At 48.6% G+C, this 19,666-nt stretch overlaps 1 protein-coding gene across 5 annotated transcripts in view; it reads left to right on the top strand.

Annotated features, from left to right (window-relative positions):
* Window positions 1-19,666, top strand: part of NCOA1 (nuclear receptor coactivator 1) — a 660,387-nt gene that overhangs the window by 265,565 nt on the left and 375,156 nt on the right. For all 5 annotated transcript variants that reach the window (XM_030198687.1, XM_030198689.1, XM_030198688.1 and 2 more), the window contains one exon: window positions 12,958-13,061. In XM_030198687.1, the coding sequence (XP_030054547.1) occupies window positions 12,958-13,061 (104 nt within the window). The remainder of the gene's footprint in view (window positions 1-12,957; window positions 13,062-19,666) is intronic.

The raw sequence follows: 19,666 nt of genomic DNA, 5'->3' as shown, positions 1-19,666 counted from the left end.
ATTACAACAAATGCTTTTTAGGATGAAAAGTTAAAGAACTGCATGTAATGAAATTTTGCATTTGAGTCCATTATGTTAAGTGCTTGGCTTTGATGCGCTGACATTTTGACTTGTTGAATTTAGTACTGTGGTAATGAGCCTACCTGGAAAATGTGAACAGAAGCCTTAATTGATACCTTTACTTTGGCAGAGACACCTAAGACTCACTAATGATTCTGCAGGAAGCAAGAGAAAAGAGGTTCTTAACAATAGGACAAGAAAGGTGCCTTATTCTGTCATCTTATGCTGTTGAACAATGAGTTTGAAGTTGCTGTTCTGACAATGGACAGGTCTTTGACCCAATTGACTTATTCTATGCTTGAAGTCACCATATTAGTTCTAGTATGTACAAAATGTTTTTCTTCCACTATTCTCTGGGGCTAGGTCAGTTGGTGAATATCATCCTGTTATCATTGGAGAAATAGCAAGCATGACCCTGAATTTTTACTTGTTTCCCCCCTTTGCAGACAAGCTCAGCAGCAATCCCCCCACTCCCTCCTGAGGTATACCATAGCTCTCTCTATTGCTGCTTGCAGTGCTATACTTGTGGAAATTTGAAAGTTTCTTCAGTTCTTGAGTCAGTCCTTTCAAGGACTTGGATTGCTTGTTTAGCAACAGTCCAGCTCACCTGAGCTCTTAGTTGCAGTGTTTGGGCTCCACAGTATCATAGCTCCAGTATGTTCTGATTGAGCTTGGAAGCCCAAGGGATAAACCTCTAGGTAAGAAAAAAAATGTAATTATTCTGTCTCCAGAAAATAAATCATTCCTTGTCACTTGCAGCAGATGAATCCAGGAACTAGTGGGTTAAGTCCGCCTACCAGCAGGTGGAGATAGAGATAAATAAACTAAAGGCAGTGATGCCAGACGGCCAGCTCCTTTCTCAGTATGTCTCTATCTCAGCAAGTGGTGGTGGACAGCTTTTTCTCCAGCTCCTGAGCAGTGTTGCCAGGTGGGCGGTTTTACCGCCCAATTGGGCGGTTTTCCGCGACCCGCCGCGGGAAATTTTTGCCCGGGGCGGGTTGCGGTTTTTTGGGCTGGTTTTTGTACTTCGGGCGGTTTTTTTCGGCCGCGGGGGGGCGGGGTTAATGACGTTTTTGGGTGGGGTTAATGACGTTTTGGGCGGGGTTAGTGACGTGGGAGGCGGGCCGATGACGTGGGAGGCGGGGCCGATGACGGGGAGGCGGGGCCGATGACGTGAGAGGCGGGGCCGATGACGGGGAGGCGGGGCCGGTGACGTGGGAGGCGGGGCCGGTGACGGCGGGGGCGGGGTTGATGACGGCGGGGGCGGGGGTGATGACGCGGGGGCGGGGGTGTCAGGGGCGGGGTTTGTGTTTGGGCGGTTTTTGGGCTGTTTTTTGGGCTCCAGTGGGCTGGAAAAAAATTTTCCACCTGGCAACCCTGCTCCTGAGCCCAAGGCCTTTGAGGTTGCTCCTGGGCTGGTGGCCAGTTTGAGCCTGGGGTGGCGGACTGGTGGTGTCCCCTTTGGCAGCATACGCAGTTTCTGGGTCCCTGCTGCACCTCAAATTCCCTCTGAACAGGCTTTTGCTGTTCCTTTTCTTCCCTGTTTGTTTCTGTCTCCTCACTGAAAAAAAAAAAAAGAGAACCATAGAATTTGTTTAAAAGAGAAACAGAGAAGCACAGGGAAGTATGTTTTTTTTTTGCTGAGAGCAGGTTTGTGTTACTGCTGTCCGAATCCTGTTTTCTGTTGCCTGCTTGTCTGAGCCTGCCTCGAAGTGGAGTCGGGGAGTTTTTTCTTCGGCTCAGCTTTCAGTTCCCGCGCTTTCTCGGTCCGGGGTAAGTCCTGCTGGGTTCCTGTTCAGGGGTGGGCGATGGCAGCGGAGGCAGTAAAACGCTGATCCCGATGCGGGAAATGGCGTTTGGCGGGCCTTTGCAGCATGGGGGTGTGCTGATTTGGCGGGACTCGACGGAGCGGTGCCCCCCCCCCCCCCCCCGAGAGCGTGCTTCCCCGCCCGGAGCCTGGCGATTCTCACGCCATTTTGCGATCGGTCGCGGAGCCGGCTCCAGTAGCAGGTTTGGGCAAAGCTTCTTATCTGCTGGTAGGGGAGTCGGGGGAGGCCATCAGGCGCTGTGGGCAGTGGTGCAGGTGCCACGGCTGCGACCTCCTCCATTGCGGGGGAGGGGTTTTCGCCAGAGTTTATTTTGCTACTCCATCAGGCATTTTTGTTGAAAAGGGCCTTGCCCCCCCCCTCCCCCATGTGGCTGCGACAGCTTCGGCCTTTGATCCTCTCAGGGGGTCTGGGGGTTTTTCCTCTCTTAAGCCTAGGCTTTCTTTGGGGTCTGAGGACGGGTCCTGCAAACGGTCGCATGCAGCTTCCTCCGTGGTGGCTCTCTTGGAGCAGATGAGGGTAGAGGACATGGAGTACGGTGTCCTCACTGAGCAACCGGAGGACTCTTCTGCCGTGAGGATTTTCCATAAGGAGGAGTTGTCCTCCTTTATCTCTCAGGCGCTGGAAGCCCTGAATATAGAGGACCCTGAGCTTGCGGCTTCTCAGGCAGTCAACCCCAAGATGACTAGTACCAGACAACCTTCTAAGGCCTTTCTGGTACATGAAGTTATTGAAGAGTTGATTTCGGCCCAGTGAGCGGATCCAGATGGGGGGGTGGGGGCTGAAAGTGGCCAGGGCTATGGCCTGGCTATATCCGGTTTAAGCGGAACGTTTACAGCAGTTTGCTCTGCCTAGGGTGGATGCCCTGGTGACGGTGGTCACTAAGAAGACTACTCTTCCAGTGGAAGGTGGTGTGGCACTTAAGGATATGCAAGACAGACAGCTAGGGGCCTCTTTAAAATGTGCCTTTGAGGTGGCCGCTTTGACACTTCAAGTTTCTGTTTGTAGTTCTTATGCGGTTAGAGCTTGTCTCAGTTGGCTACATTATGTCATGGATTCGATTTCGGAGTCTGATATGCCGGGAACTCCTCAGATGTCACTGATGGATATTGGGCTGGCGTATTTGGCGGATGCCTGGTATGATTTGGTCCGTGCTTCGGCCAAACTCATGGCCTTGACCGTTTCCTCTCGGTGTCTTCTGTGGCTCCGTCATTGGGCCGCAGATATGGCCTCTAAGCAACGGCTCATTAAATTGCCTTTCCGAGGGAAATTGCTTTTTGGGGAAGACCTAGAAAAGATTGTTAAAGATTTGGGAGATTCCAAATCTCAGCGTCTTCCGGAGGATAGACCCAAGTCTACTTCCAGGCAGGGAGCCTCGAGGTCACGTTTCAGAGAGACGCGACGGTATCGCCCAGGGCGGTCCAACACAGCCTTTCAGCATCCTCGTTTTGGGCAGCGTTCTTCCTTTTGCAACAAGATGTGTCCGGCTGCACCCCCCTCTTGTCAGGGGGCTCCTCGGGCCTCCCAATGATGGGGCGCAGGTCCACTCAGGAGGAGTGCAGATCGGTGGTCGGCATTCTCTGTTTCTTCCAGAGTGGGCCAGAATTACTTCAGACCAATGGGTCCTCGATGTGGTGCGAGAAGGTTACAAGCTAGAATTCTTCTCTCCCGTCAAAGACTTTTTTCTGGAGTCCTGCTGTGTATCGCGGGCCAAGAGGACAGCGGTTCTGCAGTGTTTGCGAGACCTGCTACTACTACTATTTAGCATTTCTATAGCACTACAAGGTGTACGCAGCGCTGCACAAACATAGAAGAAAGACAGTCCCTGCTCAAAGAGCTTACAATCTAATAGATAGGGGCTTTCGTGCCTGTTCCTTCTCTCAAAAGGTACACAGGTCTGTACTCCATCTTCTTTGTGGTTCCAAAGAAGGGAGGGGCTTTTCGGCCTAATCTCGATCTCAGAAAAGTAAACCAGTTTTTGTGGATTCGTCACTTCCACATGGAGACATTAAGGGCAGTTATTGTTGCTGTTCAACCAGGCGAGTTTTTGACGGCTCTCGATTTGAGGGAAGCTTACCTGCACATTCCCATTTGGCAGCCCCATCAGAGATTTCTCAGATTTGCGGTGCTGGGTCAGCACTTCCAGTTTCGGGCCCTTCCTTTCGGAATGGCCACTGCCCACGCACTTTTTCCAAGGTCATGGTGGTGGTGGCGGCGTTCCTGCGGAAGGAGGAGATTTGAGTGCATCCATATCTAGACGACTGGCTGATTCGGGCTACGACAGCAGAGGAGAGTTGAGTGGTCACCGACTGAGTGATTGCGGTGTTGCAATCCTTAGGTTGGGTGGTCAATATGGACAAGAGTCATCTGGTTCCTATTCAGTCTGGAGTATCTTGGAGTGCAACTCGATACGAAGCGGGGGAAGGTGTTTCTCCCCGAGGAGTGAAGGATCAAATTGCTTTCTCAGGTACGGACCTTATTGAGTTGTCGCGCTCCCCGAGTGTGGGACTATGTTCAGCTCCTCGGTTCCATGATGGCGACCTTGGAGGTCATTCCATGGGCAAGGACTCACAAGTGGCCTCTTCAGAATTTCCTTTTGAGCAGATGGTCACCGACGTCGCTGGATTATCGACGCCTTCCTTGGTCGAGCCAGGCCAGGGACAGTCTCGCGTGGTGGCTCCGGTCAGCCAATTTGCAGAAGGGTGTTCTCTGGTGGCTCCTAATTGGGTGGTAGTCGTGACGGATGCCAGCCTTGCGGGCTGGAGAGCCCATTGTCTTCGAGTAGCCCAGGGATCGTAGACCTATCTCAAAGCGACTTGGCCGATAAATTGTCTGGAGTTGCGAGCAGTCGTGAATGCAGGGGCAGGCAGTTTGTGTATTCTCGGACAACACCACGATGGTGGCCTACATCAATCATCAGGGGGGCACTCGCAGCCTTCCCTTGGCATTGGAAGCATCTCGCCTTCTATTATGGGCGGAAGCGCATGTTCAGAGTCTGTTGGCAGCGCACATTGGGGTCATGACAGTGTTCAAGCGGATTTTCTTAGCCGGACTCTTTTGGACGCAGCGGAATGGACGCTGTTGGACTCTGCTTTTCGGCTGATCTGTCAACATTGGGGAAGACCAGAAATGGATCTCATGGCCATGGCTTGCAATGCCAAAGTTCCCCAAACGGCAGCCAGGATCCGCAGGATTGGATGCTCTTCTCCAGCCATGGCTGGAACAGCTACTGTATGTTTTTCCTCCGTGGCCTCTGATAGGGAGAGGTCTTTGCCACATAGGGCAGCATCGTGGGCCGGTCATTCTAGTGGCCCCAGACTGGCCCTGATGGCCGTGGTATGCGGATCTCGTTCGAGCATTCTCAGAGCCACCATTGTGACTTCCGGTGACTCCCAATCTGCTGCATTAAGACCCAGTTCAGATGGACAATCCCTCCCGCTTTGGTCTTACGGCCTGGCTATTGAGAGGCGGCAGCTGAGGAAGAAGGGATTTTAAGGACCAGTCATTGCCACTCTTGGGGGCACGGAATCAGTCTACTTCAGCAGCCTACACGCTAGTGTGGAAAGCTTTCTTGGCGTGGTGTGCTTTGCGTGCTGAATTGCCTTTTCGGGCAGACATTCCGGTTATTCTGGAGTTCCTTTAGGATGGTCTTCAAAAGGGATTGGCAAATAATTTCCTTCGAGTGCAGGTGGCCGTGCTAGCTTGTTTTAGGGGCAAACTGGACGGTTCTTCTTTAGCAGCTCACTCTGAAGTGGTCCGTTTCCTATGTGGGGCTCTTCGGCTTCGGCCTCCTCTGCGGCAGCCGTGCCCGGCGTGGCATTTGAATGTGTTACTGCAAGCTCTCCAGGTCCCACCGTTTGAGCCGTTGAATAAGGTTTCTGAGAAGGGTCTAACACTTAAGACAGTGTTTTTGTTGGCCATTGCTTCGGCTAGGAGGATTTCTGAAATTCAGGCTTTGCCCTCCAGAGATCCTTTTTTGCAGTTTTCTTAAGCAGGGGTGTCGATCCGGACGGTGCCGTCGTTTCTACCTAAAGTGGTTTCGGCTTGCCATGTCAATCAGGCGGTTTATCTTCCATCTTTTCGAAGAGAGGATTATCCGGGGGAGTTTGCCTCGCTATGTTTCCTGGACGTGCGGAGAGCCTTGTTTCGGTACTAGCAGATCTCTAATGACGCTCGGATCATCTCTTTGTGCTCTTGTCGGGATTGAAAAGAAGTGAGGCAGCTTCTAAGGCTTCCATTGCTCGCTGGATTAGGGAAGCCATTGAAGCGGCATATCTGCTACAAGGGCGGGCGTCTCCAGTGGCCCTGAAGGCGCATTCTACTCGGGCGGCTTCTTGGGTGGAGGCGTAGGCCTTATCTTTGGAAGAGATTTGTCGGGCGGCTACTTGGGCGGCCGTTCATACTTTTGCGAAGCAGGCTAGACGTGTCTGCTCGGGAGGATGCGAGTTTTGGGGCGGGAGTGTTGGCGCGGGGAGCGTCAGCTTCCCACCCTACTTAAGGAATGCTTTGGTACATCTCACTAGTTCCTCGATTCATCTGCTGCGTTAAAGAAAAGAAAATTATCAGGTAAGACATAATTTTACCTTCTTGTTGAGTCATTAGATTATCACCATAAGTATCAGGGATACTTGGGGCCTGCTTTTATAAGAGGAGTGCCTATGTTAAAAATGGTAAGAAGTGCCTATTTTAAGCCAATTTTGTAAAGGCAGCATTAGTGCTTTAATAAAGTAGATTTAAGAGCATAAGAATAGCCATACTGGGTCAGACCAGTGGTCTATCTAGCCCAGTATCCTGCTTTCAATAGTAGCCAATCCAGATCATTAGTAACAACATGCCATGCTACCAATCCCAGGGGAGGCAGTGGATCCCCCCAATGTTCGTTTCAATAACAGACTATGGGCTTTTCCTCCAGCTTAACTATTCTTTGAGTGAAAAAAATTATTTCCTCCTATTCGTTTTAAAAGTATTTCCATGTAATTTCATTGAGTTTCCCCTGGTCTTTGTACTTTTTGAAGAGTGAAAAATATATTCATTTCTATTCATTGTATACCACTTAGGACTTTATAGACTTCAATCATATCCCCCCCTCAGCCCTCTGTTTTCCAATCTGAAGAGCCCTACCCTCTTTAACCTTTCCTCATATGGAGGAGTTCCATCCCCTTTATCATTTTGGTCCCTCTAATTTGAACCTTTTCTAATTTCGCTATATCTTTTTTGAGATACGACGACTAGAATTGAACACAATATCAAGTTGAGGTCGCTCCATGGAGTGATACAGAGGTATTATTATAATCTTGATCTTATTTTACATCCCTTTCCTAATAATTCCTAGCATCCTGTTGGCTTTTTTGGCCACCATCACACTCTGGGCAGAAGATTTCAGTGTACTGTCTACAATGATACATAGGTCTTTTTCTTGAGTGCTGACTCCTAAGATGGACTCTAGCATCAGATAACTATGATTCCTTGTCATCTATACCAGACCAGTCCAGACTTGTGTCCACCTACCAGCGGAAGGAGACAGAGAAAATAGTTCCAAGTAAACTGCCTCTTAGGGGTATCGTCTAGCCTGGAATGTTCAGTATTTTCTCTGTCTCCTAGCGGATGGTGGACGGATTGTGCAGTTGCTCTGGATTGCTGGCTGGTAGCTCCTGTCCCAGATTCTTCTGGTGACAGTGGAGTTAGGGGTGTGCTGGTAGCCGTGTTGGGGCTAGTTTTAGATGATACTCAGTGGTCCTGAGTTCCTCATCTGCCAGCTAGGGTGATATCCAGTGACCTTGGTTCCCTCCCCTCCCCTCCCTCCCCTGGCTGTCTTTCTAGCAGGGTGATGGTTAGTTGCATGGAGTAACTTGTCTCCCCTGTGGCGTTCTTCTCTTCTGTGGTGGAGAAGGTGGTTTACAAAAAAAAGAAAGAAAAAGAAACTGTTTTCCCCCTCTTTTTCTGCCTCTGAGGTAAACCTTTATTTATTCCTGTCACTAGTGAAGAAGGTTGTTTTAAAAAAAAGAAGAAGAAGAAGAAACTTTGTTTTTCCTTCTTTTTCTGCCTCTGAGGTAAACCTGTCACTAGTGAAGAATTGTTTTTCCTTCTTTCTCTTGCCCGTTACCTGATTTATTTTCCCACCTTTGGCAATGTATTCTAGGGGGCTGCTTGCAAAGTTTCTTTGAATTTCGCTGGCCGGCGTCTGATTCTGATCTTGGACCCTTCCGAGCTGATACCAGTTGCTTTGGGGGCACGGCTCGTGTCTAGATCACGAAACTACAGATCGTCCGGTCTCTGCTGCTTCAGGCATCTTGCTTGAGACGCCCCTGCTATTTGATTTTTGTTTTGGCAGTAGTTTTTCCTCCCTTCCTTAGGGAGGTTCTGGTTCTCTTGTCCCCATGGATCCCTCCTGTCCCTCTGGTTTGTCTGCAGGGTACTTTCCTTCTGGCAGGGGTCTGAGTTGCCCTTGGTGTGTAACTGCTAGCTCAAATCCCTCTTCTGAGTACCCTCGGGAGCACCATTCTTGCCAGTCTTTTGCTTGGACTCAGTTCAGTGTCTCCTTATGGGACTGTGCCTTTTTAGGACTAGTTTGCCACAGCTCTTCCTTGCTTCCCTTGCTTTTGGGTGGGAGTTTTAGCCTGGTACGGGCAGCTTTTGCCTTTTCTAGTTTCAGGAGCCTCTCTCCTGGCACATTTGGCACTCCTTCCTTTTTCTGTAAGGGACGCAGTTCTTTCCTGCTGAGTAGATCTATTGCTGTGCATCTGATTATCACCTCTTAGCTCTGTGCTTTTCTCTACTTTTCTGCAGGGAAGTGGTTCTGTTCCAGGACTGGAGTTTGACTCTCCCGTAGCTGGTTTTTCCTCAGTTGGGTGTTAGTGGTCAGCTTCCTCTTTGTTACTGGCCTGGCGAGAGTTGTTTCTTCCTCACTGCCTTACGGCTGCATTTTGCTCCCTATGGTCTGAGGATTCCAGATCTGTGATTCTTACCTCCCTTTTGAAGGGAGTTATTTCTCTACGTTGACTGCTGCTCCGTATCGGTTGCCTAGGAGGGCAGTCGTGGCTGAGAGACCACTTGGGGGCCGAGAGTGTCTCTTGGGGCATGGGGGCTTTCTCTTCTTGTAGTTTTAGTCCCTCTGGGCCAGGGGAGTACAGCGCTAGGTCTGCATTTCCACAAGTTATGCTCCTTTCCTGTTGGCCTCCTGGCAGCACCTTCTTCTCTGGCTCTTCCCCAGGGCTCCATCTATTCATTTTGCTTGTTGAGCACAGCTCCATCGCTGCATGTTGGGCACAGCTCCATTGCTGCATGTTGGGCACAGTTCCTGGTTGGCTTTAGCTCCATCACTGTATCTTGGGCACAGTTCATGGTTGGCTTTAGCTCCATTGCTGTATGTTGAGGACAGCTCTATCATGGCATGTTGAGTGAATTTCCTTCGCTGCTTATTCTGCAATCTTTCATCTCTGCATGTTGAATGCAGCTCCATTGTCACATGTTGTGTAATTCTTTCTCTGCAGGTCTCAGTGTGGGGCACGGTCCTTTGTCTGCCTGTGGAACGTAGCTCCTTGTCTGTGTGTGGCATGCAGCTCCCTGTCTGCATGCAGAGTGCAGCTCCACCGCCTGTTGAGTGTAGCTCCATCTCTGTGTGTTTAGCACAATTCTTCTCTGCAAATTGGGCGAAGTTCTAGGGTGGTATGTGGAGCACAGCTCTGTGACTGCAGGTGCTACACAGTTTCATGTCTGCGTAGGAACCATAGCTCCTTGCCGGCATCCGGAGCACAGCTCCTTGCTGGCGTCCGGGGCGCAGCTCGTTGTTTGCATGTGGAAAGCAGCTCCTTCTCTGTGTTTTATACACAGTTCCATCACTACTGCAGCTTCAGTTCTGCAGGTACCTCTAACATCCAGCTCTTTCAGTGGGGCACTGCTCATCCTTTTTCTGTTACTCTCAGCTTTTTCTCTGCTTATTCAGCGCATTTCTGTTTTTGTCAGAGGTGTGCAACTCTTTCTCTGCCTGTGGTGCGTGGTTCAGTTTGTATGCTTTGAGTGCTAATCCGTTTGTTCTCGTTGAGCACGGATCCTACTCTGCCTGATGAGCGCAGTTTTGTTTCTGTCCCTTGAGCACAGTTCAGTCTCTGACTGTGGAGCATATTTTCTCCTTTGCCTGTTGGGCACTGTTTCACCTTGTCGGTCAACCCCAGCTCTTTTCTGCGGGTTGGATACAGTAACTTCTTGGCAGCTGTGGCATACCACAGTTTAGATTGCTAGACAAGGCTATCTTGTCTACTGTTAGCTACCATTCCTGTGGCACCTTTTCTTGCCGTACCCTCTTTGTGTCTCGTGTGAAGCTTCTCCATTGCTGGAATTTGAATTCGTCTCTGCTCCTTTTGTGGCTACTTGGTACCTTGGGGGCCTTTTCTCCACAGTGTTCTTTGTCTCCTTTTGTTCTCTTGGCTCTGTTCTTTCATCCTTAAGTCCACAGTGAGCTGGTTGAGGGAGTACTCTTTCTACTGTCGTACCCTGGTATGCTGCTGCCCTTTTCTTCATGGTTCTCCTGAAGAGACTAGCTCTCCAGTTAGTTGGTTCTTTTCTTGTTCTGTGGAGTTTGATTCTCTCACTAGGCATGGGTCTGGGTGGTTCCTGGGCCTTGCTTCCTTTCTTCTATGAAGTGTGGTGCACTGTTTGGGGTTGCGTACTCCTAGTACTTGTTTGGGTCGCTTCATCCCACCATCTTGGACTCAAGGCAGACCGGCAGGTTTGGGAGTTAGTTCTGCCAGGGTTCGAAGAAGTGAATCCTAGTCTTGAGAGAGACAGTTCTTCTTTTTGTTGCTCGGATACGACTGTTGCCTTCCTTCCAAGGGGGGGGTCCTTTGGCATGAGTATCTTTTGCTGCTTCTTTTGCTACTCTCGGGACAGGTGTACAAAATTTTTCTTTTGCTCAGGACATTTGTTTTATGTCTTACAGCTTCAGTTCCTTTTCAGATGTCTAACTCTGTTCCATTTTGGTAGCCTGGTGGTTCGGATATTCGAATCCTTTTCTGCTGATCAGTTGTTTGCTCTGTGTATAGCTTTGTTGATTTTTCAACCTTTTGCATTCTTCTTTTCTCCCCACCCCCCCTCTTTGGGAAACTGCTTTGCTAGATCCCATTAGTCTGGACTGGTCTAGTATAGATGACAAGGAAGGAAAAATTATGTTCTTACCTGATTATTTTCTTTTCTTTAATCATACCAGACCAGTCCAGTTGCACTCCCTGGCTAAAGTCTGTCAGAGTGTTGTTTCTTTTAGGTATCCCTGGCTGTTCCACAACATTTCAGTATGGTGGGATGTCCTACAGCACTGCCTACTTCATCTTTTCTATTCAATCTCCTGCCACTTGTTGTTGTGCCAGCTCTGTGTGACTCCTGTTACTTGGGATCACAGAGTTCTTTCCCCAGATTCAGGGGTAGATCTCTATTTGCTTGGGATCATTCCCTCCCGCTTACTTTACTGTGAGGGGAGGTTGCAGTTGCCTTTGGCCAAGCAGGAACAGTGAGGTTCTGCATATTGGCTCCAAGAGTTTTGCCTGTTTGGTATTAACTGTGTTTTCGTCTAGACTTTAGAGCACCATTGCTTGGCTATTCGAAATACTGAACATTCCAGGCTGCACGATACCCTTAAGGGGCAGTTTACTTGGAACTATTTTCTCTGTCTCTCTCCGCTGGTAGATGGACACAATCCATTAGTCTGGACTGGTCTGGTATGATTAAAGGAAAGAAAATTATCAGGTAAGAACATAATTTTTCCTTTGGATTATTCTTCCCTATGTGTATCACTTTGCATTTGTCCATATGGTTATCAATAGAAATCAAACAAAATAAAACATGGAAAAGAAAATAAGATGATACCTTTTTTATTGGACATAACTTAATACATTTCTTGATTATATTTCGAAGGTTGCCCTTCGTCAGATCGGCAATAAGCAAATGTGCTAGCTGACAGTGTATATAAGTGAAAACATTCAAGCATTACTATGACAGTCTGACAGGGTGGGAGGATGGGGTGGGTAGGAGGTATGCATGGGGACATCAAAGCATATCATTGATATTCTAACAGGATGGGTGTGGATAGGTGAGGGGTGGGGTGATCAACAGAGACATACAGATTTATGGTTTATAATGTCCATATTAAATTTCATCTGCCAGTAGGATTCCCAGTCTTCCACTTCCCTAAGGTTTTCCTGCAGTTTTTCAGCCCCAGTAATATCTAAATATTGACACACAAATGATTTCTGTGTAATGATACAGAACCAATGCTATTGCCAAATCTTAAATACTGTTTTTCACAAATCTTTTATATCACATTTTAGACAACTAGTTTTAGAGCTTATTTATTGGCACAATTTTGTAGGATACTACTACATTTTTAATGGTTTTGCACATACTATAGCAGGCATGAACCTTGTAACCAGTGTGTGTTAGGTACAATCTGTTTCTCTAATACACTGCAGGTACTTTAATATTTGCATTACGTCAAAGACGGCCTTCTCCTAGAATTGATAATATGCCTAAGCATCGTAGCAGGATGCTGCTACCTGTTAATAAAAACAATCAAAGTAGTTCACAAAAACTATAGTGAAAAGGAAAACATAAAATCTTATCTTCACCTACCCCTTTACCATAAAACATCAAATAAAAATACAAATAATAAAATTAAAGGAAACATCAAAAATAGCAGCCAATTAGACAATTTTCTAAAACAATGCTGCTGCAACAACAGGACAATATTAAAGAGTAAAGCCAGATCTTTAATGCTTTACAAACCTGGGCAAAATTATTCAATGACTGTATCTCTTGTGGCTATTCAAGTTATTAGTTGCCAACACAGTTGGGATTACTTATACTATATTTTCTTCCGAGATTACATCGTTTTGGCATTTGAAGAGTTTTTCTATTTTCATTTAATGTAAAGAATAATCTTTGAACTCTTTTTAAGTATTATGGTAAGGGTACAGGTTTATACTATGGAAGTTTATATGTTCTTGAACATTCAGCTCATTCAGATTCTGTCTGTCTTGATTATATTTCAGGTTTGGTTTAACATGTACCATCTTATTTGTTGCAGAGAAAGCAGCTGCAGCATCTGATGATGATGTCCAAAAATCAGACATCTCCTCTAGCAGTCAGGGAGTGATTGAAAAGGAATCTCTGGGGCCTCTTCTTTTGGAGGTAAGTGGTCTTAGTAGTATGCAAGTCTGTACTGAAGTCTCACTGTGTCCTCCTATGATTTAGGCAGAGCTTAGGTAGAGCCCTACATATTCTATATTTAGGTGACAGAAATTATTGATTTGGCATGGAAAATCAACCAGATTGACTTGTTACCCAAAGGTGTACAATAATAAATAACGGCATGAAATACCTTAAAAAGAAGAAAATACGTTTAAGTTATACTTTATTTTTTTCTCAAATGTAGGATTTTCTTTCAGGTGTTTTATGCCATGTTGCACTTAGTGTTTTCTGGAGCCTATTAGGAAAGAAGAGGATGAGCTGTCTTGGCTATTGCAAGCCTCAAATCAAAAAATAAAAAGCTTTTCATTAAAATATCTTGGGATAAAGGGATCCTAGATGGCTGCTGATGTGCTGTAGTAGTGCTCCATGGATTTCTCCTCTAAAAAATTGTTTCCTCTGACTTGCTCCTGTGTATTGAGACGCCTACGAGTCTGGAAAGAGAGAAGAATACCCCCCCCCCCCCCCACCACACTGATCTCAATATTGACTCTGTTTACTTCAAGGCAGCGATATGGAGCAATTTGCTACAGCTCCTCAACCATTTCCAGGTGTTCTCACTGCAGCGGGCAGAGCAGAGATTGCCGTATTGCTGGGCAGCTGTGTTTTATTGAACCTGGTTTCTCCACTCCTGTTGCCAGCTCTTCAAGTCTCGACTGGGAGTCAAGCGCAGGAGAGGCCTGGAATGACGACCTTGACCTTGGTGGAGACACTAAGTGGAGTGGCTGAGCTTGGTGGAACGGATCTGGAGCCTCAAAAGATTAGGAGGAACTGGAGATATTAGTGAGGATTCTGTATCATCATTTACTGTTCCTCCTTTGCTCAAGCCTTGTAAGTACATAAGTATTGCCATACTGGGACAGACCAAAGGTCCATCAAGCCCAGCATCCTGAGTGGCCAATCCAGGCAAGTACTTGGCAAGATCCCAAAACAGTACAGTACATTTTATGCTGCTTATCCTAGAAATAAGCAGTGGGTTTTCCCCAAGTCATTTTAATTAATAGCTTATGGACTTTTCTTTTGGGAAACTATCCAGACCTTTTTTTAAACCCCACTAGGCTTACTGCTTTTACTACATTCTCTGGCAACGAATTCCAGAGTTTAATTACACTTTGAGTGAAGAAATATTTTCTCAGATTCATTTTAAATTTACTACTTTGTAGCTTCATTGCGTGCCCCCTAGTCCTAGTATTTTTGGAAAGAGTAAACAAGCGATTCACGTCTACCTGTTCACTCCCCTCATTATTTTATAGACTTCTATCATATCTCACCTCAGCCGTCTTTTCTCCAAGCTGAAGAGCCCTGGCTGCTGTAGCCTTTCCTCATAGGGAAGCCATCCCATCCCCTTTATTGTTTTCGTCGCACTTCTCTGTACCTTTTCTACTGTATCTTTTTTGGGGATGTGACCAGAATTGCGCACAATATTTGAGGTGCAGTTGCATCATGGAGCAATACAAAGGCATTATAGCATCCTCATTTTTGTTTTCCTAATAATACCTAACATTCTATTTGATTTCTTGGCTGCCTTCACACACTGAGCAGAGGGTTTCAACATATCATTAATGATGACACCCAGATACCTTTCCTGGTCGATGACTCCTAATGTGGAACCTTGCACTACGAAGTGTTATGGAGTATCTGGAATATAAGCTTTGAAAAGTCTTAGTTCAACACTTCGGTTGCTCTTCTTCAGTTCTTGCACACTCTCCCATGATGAAATCACCACTGCAGTTGCAGAACTACTCCAATGACACAGTTCATTAAAAAAAACAAGAGAGAAGCAAATTCCCCAAAGCACTGCCTTATCTTCAGCATCTATTTATTTATGCAGTACTCAGTTCAATTATTTCACCACTAGGGTGTCCCCTTTCACCACCCACCCCTTCTCCCTTTCTCCATGCCACTTCCCTAGGAGTCCTTTGGCTACCTTCGAAAGCTAATCAAAAAATGTATTAAGTTAGTCCAATAAAAAAAGGTATCATCTTATTTTCTTTTCTCTGTTTTATTTTATTCTATTTCTATTCACTGCTTTTAGAAGTAGACTAACACGGCTACCATATCTCTCTAATGGAGAAACAGAAAATCCAATGTCTTTCTCTTGTTTTTGTTCAAACCCCAAACAATAAAAGCACTGGGTTCAACAAAAATAGAACCTTGGCTTTTCTGATTTTTGCCAAGGCTGTGCATCCCTCCTCCCATCCAGTGTTTGAAATCACATTGGAACCACCCGCTGCTGCTGTTGACCCTTTCAAACTAAAAACTTCCAGCCCAGTTTTCTTTACAAAAATAAAGATAGGAAGATAATGTTCACAAACTCAACTCCAAAGGTTCAGTGGTATTGAGGTCCTTCCCCTTCGGCCTTCATGCACTTCGTTTCCTCCACCTCCATCTCTACTGAGATTTCATCTGGTTTTAAAAGTGTCTGCTCACAGGATCCTGTTTCCCTTGAGGGTAGTCCCTAGGCTGAGGACTAGGGACTACCCTCAAACATTGTAAGCCACATTGAACCTGCAAATAGGTGGGAAAATGTGGTCGTTAGATTGTAAGCTCTCTTGAGCAGGGACTGTCCCTCCCCGTGTTTAAACTTGTACAGCGCTGCGTAACCCTGGCAGCGCTATAGAAATGCTAAGTAGTAGTAGTAGTGGTGGCTATAAGTGCAACAAATAAATAAAATTACTCGCCCCCCTACAAATTGGTGGGAAAATGTGTGATACAAGTGCAACAAATAAATAAAATTACTCTCTCCTCCTCTTTTCTTATTTCTTAGGCTAAGCTTAGGGGTCTTACAGGGATACCTTTGTTGTTCTTCCCCACATCAATATCAAAACACAGTATGAGCTGTTAATCCAGAAAAGGTAATCTAATACTGCACAAACTGATCAACAGCCAATCACAATCCTAAAGGGTTGTGCTAAATGAGTTAATAACAAATGTGAAAGCAAAAAAACCCTCAGAAACCAAGGTATTTACCAAGGTCTGATCAACAGGCTCGAGTATGGGCATTTTCCATATCATCAAGCTGATCAATCCATAGACTGGTGGGTTGTGTCCATCTACCAGCAGGTGGAGATAGAGAGCAAACTTTTGCCTCCCTATATGTGGTCATGTGCTGCCGGAAACTCCTCAGTATGTTCTCTATCTCAGCAGGTGGTGGTCACACACAGCAGCAGCTCTGGCTAGGCCTCCAAGCCTAATCCTTAGGTTTTGTTGAGGCCTGGGGTTGAGGGCTCTTTTGAGCAAGTGCAAACCTGGTGGTGCCAGGTCCCTCCTTTTCTCCCCCCTCCCGCTGGCTCCGTTAAAAAAAAAAAAAAAAAATTTTGAACGGCCTTAAAGGCGTTTATTTCGACGTTTATTTAAGCGTCTATTGCAGCTACTCACTGAGACACCAGGTCGTTACAACTCGGAGCGGACAGCAGGTAATTTTACCTTTTTATAGCGGGCGGGGGTTCCCCGATTCTTCTCCTCGTGGCACATGGCGTCGGAGGGCGAGGGCGCAAAGGGTCGCTCCCCGGGTCGCTCGAGCGCTTCTAGAGGGGATGCGGGGGTCTTCAAGCCTGATTCGCCCTTGGTGGGTGACAGTTTCGCGACCGACGCATGTCCCGGTCCTTCCTCCGGCGTGGCGGTTTTTCCCGCCATAAACGCCCATCCCCCGCTCCTCGCCTCCGCCATCTTGGCCGGCCACGCGGCTCGGACGGCTTCTTCTTGGGCCGCCCTTGAGGTTGGAGACATTAATGCCATGAACGCCCTTAATTTGGGCGACGGCACAGAAGCGGCTAAAGTTAAGAGCCGGTCTTCCCGCGCGGCTCCTTCGCGGAGTTTCGCGCCGGACGCCATTTTGGATGCGCAGCATGTCTCTCCCCCGCTGTTGCGAGCGCCGGTTGAGAGCGCGCCTAGGGCTGTTGCCCAGGCTGCGGAAGTGCACAGTCTGGGGGGTTTCTCCCCCGAGTTTGTTTTGCTGCTGCATCGGGCCTTCCTCATGCACAACACTGCCCTCGCTCCCTCCTCTGGTAAAGAGGTTGAGGTTCCCAGAGGTAAACGCCCTCGGGTTGATTCCCAGGCCTTGGAGGAATTTGTCTCCTCCGATGTAGATGAGGGCAGCGTGTCTGAGGTCTCCCAACGGTCCTTTGCGGATTCCTTGGAGGAGACGGATCCCCGCTCGGATGGAGCGGATGACCCCTCTGCAGCGCGGCTTTTTCGCCCAGAGGATTTGCCCAACCTGTTGTTACAGGCCATGGACACTTTGAAGATATCCTCTCCGGAGGACGTCTCTCCCTCAGCCCCTGTTGGCTCTGCCATTATGCTGGGGACGAAGCGCCCGCCTAGAACCTTCCACGTGCATGATGCCATGCACACCTTAATTTCGGCTCAATGGGATGTCCCAGAAGCGAGCCTTAAAGTGGCTAGGGCTATGTCCCGCCTCTATCCTTTGGCTGTGAGTGAACGTGAGGCCTATCTGTGGCCTACCGTGGATTCTTTAATCACTGCGGTGACTAAGAAAACGGCATTGCCGGTGGAAGGTGGCACGGCCCTAAAGGACGCCCAAGACAGGAGATTGGAGGCGGCCTTAAGGTCGTCCTTTGAGGCGGCTGCTTTAACTTTGCAGGCCTCAGTTTGCGGCTCCTATGTGGCCAGGGCGTGCCTGACTATGGTGCAGCGGGCTTCCCCCTCGGATCATTCCTTGAGGGATGATTGGCCAGCCCTGGAATCGGGCTTAGCCTATTTGGCAGACTTGCTGTATGATGTCTTGAGAGCCTCAGCTAAAGGCATGGCTCAGACTGTCTCTGCGCGGCGGTGGCTTTGGCTGAAACATTGGTCTGCTGACCACGCCTCAAAATCCCGCCTGGCTAGATTGCCTTTTAAAGGCAAGCTGCTCTTTGGGGTCGAGCTGGACAAAATCGTGACCGATCTCGGCACGTCTAAGGGCAAGAAGTTACCGGAGGTCAGGGCTCGGGCTAGTGCTCGTCCTGGTACCTCCAGAGGACGGTTTCAGGAAGCCCGTCGGTACCGCCCGGGCAGGTCGGGTGCTTCTGCCCCCTCTTCCTTTAAGAGGAATTTCTCCCCCAAGCAGCATTCCTTTCGCAGAGACCGCCGTCCCGGAGGTGCTCCCTCCGGTCCTCCCCCAGGGTCTCGTACCCAATGACGGGGTATTGGTCCACGCCCCAGTGCAGATTGGAGGACGGCTGTCCTCGTTTCTGGGCGAGTGGACCACAATAACTTCAGACGCTTGGGTGCTGGAAGTCATCATAGACGGCTACAAGCTAGAGTTCTGCCGACCCTTAAGAGACGGGTTTGTACTCTCTCCCTGCAAGTCTCCGGTCAAAGCTGTGGCAGTGCAGCAGACTTTGGACAATCTGATCCGCCTGGGTGCGGTCGTTCCGGTGCCAGAAAGTCAGCTTGGCAAGGGGCGTTACTCCATTTACTTTGTGGTACCAAAGAAAGGAGGTTCTGTCCGGCCTATCCTCGACCTCAAAGGGGTCAATCGGGCCTTGAAAGTGCGGCACTTTCGCATGGAGACTCTCCGCTCTGTTATAGCGGCAGTGAAGGCAGGGGAGTACCTGGCATCCTTGGACATCAAGGAAGCGTACCTGCATATTCCCATCTGGCCTCCTCATCAACGCTTTCTGCGTTTTGCAGTCCTGGGCCGACACTTCCAGTTCAGAGCCCTCCCGTTCGGGTTGGCTACTGCTCCGCGGACCTTTTCCAAGGTAATGGTGGTCATAGCGGCCTTCCTGCGAAAGGAAGGAGTACAAGTCCATCCTTATCTGGACGACTGGTTGATCCGAGCCCCCTCTTATGCAGAGTGCGGCAAAGCTGTGGACCGGGTAGTTGCTCTTTTGAGCTCCCTGGGATGGATCATCAACTGGGAGAAGAGCCAGCTGCGCCCGACTCAGTCCCTGGAGTATCTGGGAGTTCGATTCGACACCCAAGTGGGCAGAGTGTTCCTGCCAGACAATCGGATTGTCAAGCTTCAGGCTCAGGTGGACCAGTTCCTAGTAGCCTCTCCTCTTCGGGCTTGGGACTATGTGCAGCTGTTGGGCTCTATGACGGCCACGATGGAAGTAGTGCCCTGGGCCAGGGCTCATATGAGACCACTACAACACTCTCTGCTGCAGCGCTGGACTCCGATGTCGGAGGATTATGCGGTGCGTCTTCCCTTGGACCCAGCAGTGCGCAAGGCGCTGAGCTGGTGGATGCAGACAGGCAAGTTGTCTGCGGGAATGCCTCTGGTGTCCCCAGAGTGGATTGTCGTCACGACGGACGCCTCGTTATCGGGCTGGGGAGCCCACTGCTTGGGAAGGACAGCGCAGGGGCTCTGGTCTCCTGCAGAGGCAAAGTGGTCTAGCAACCTCCTGGAACTCAGAGCCATTCGGTTGGCGCTTTTGGAGTTCATCCCGGTACTGGTGTTGAAGCCTGTACGGGTCCTGTCGGACAATGCCACGGCTGTGGCCTATGTCAACCGCCAGGGAGGTACGAAGAGCGCCCCTCTAGCCAAGGAAGCTATGAGTCTATGCCAGTGGGCGGAAGCGAACCTGGAACAGCTGTCAGCG

This window comes from Microcaecilia unicolor, chromosome 3 (assembly GCF_901765095.1).
Source record: "Microcaecilia unicolor chromosome 3, aMicUni1.1, whole genome shotgun sequence".
In the NCBI taxonomy this organism is placed as follows: Eukaryota; Metazoa; Chordata; class Amphibia; order Gymnophiona; family Siphonopidae; genus Microcaecilia; species Microcaecilia unicolor.
Note: the sequence above shows the minus strand (reverse complement) of the source record. Positions and strands in the feature narration are given on the sequence as shown.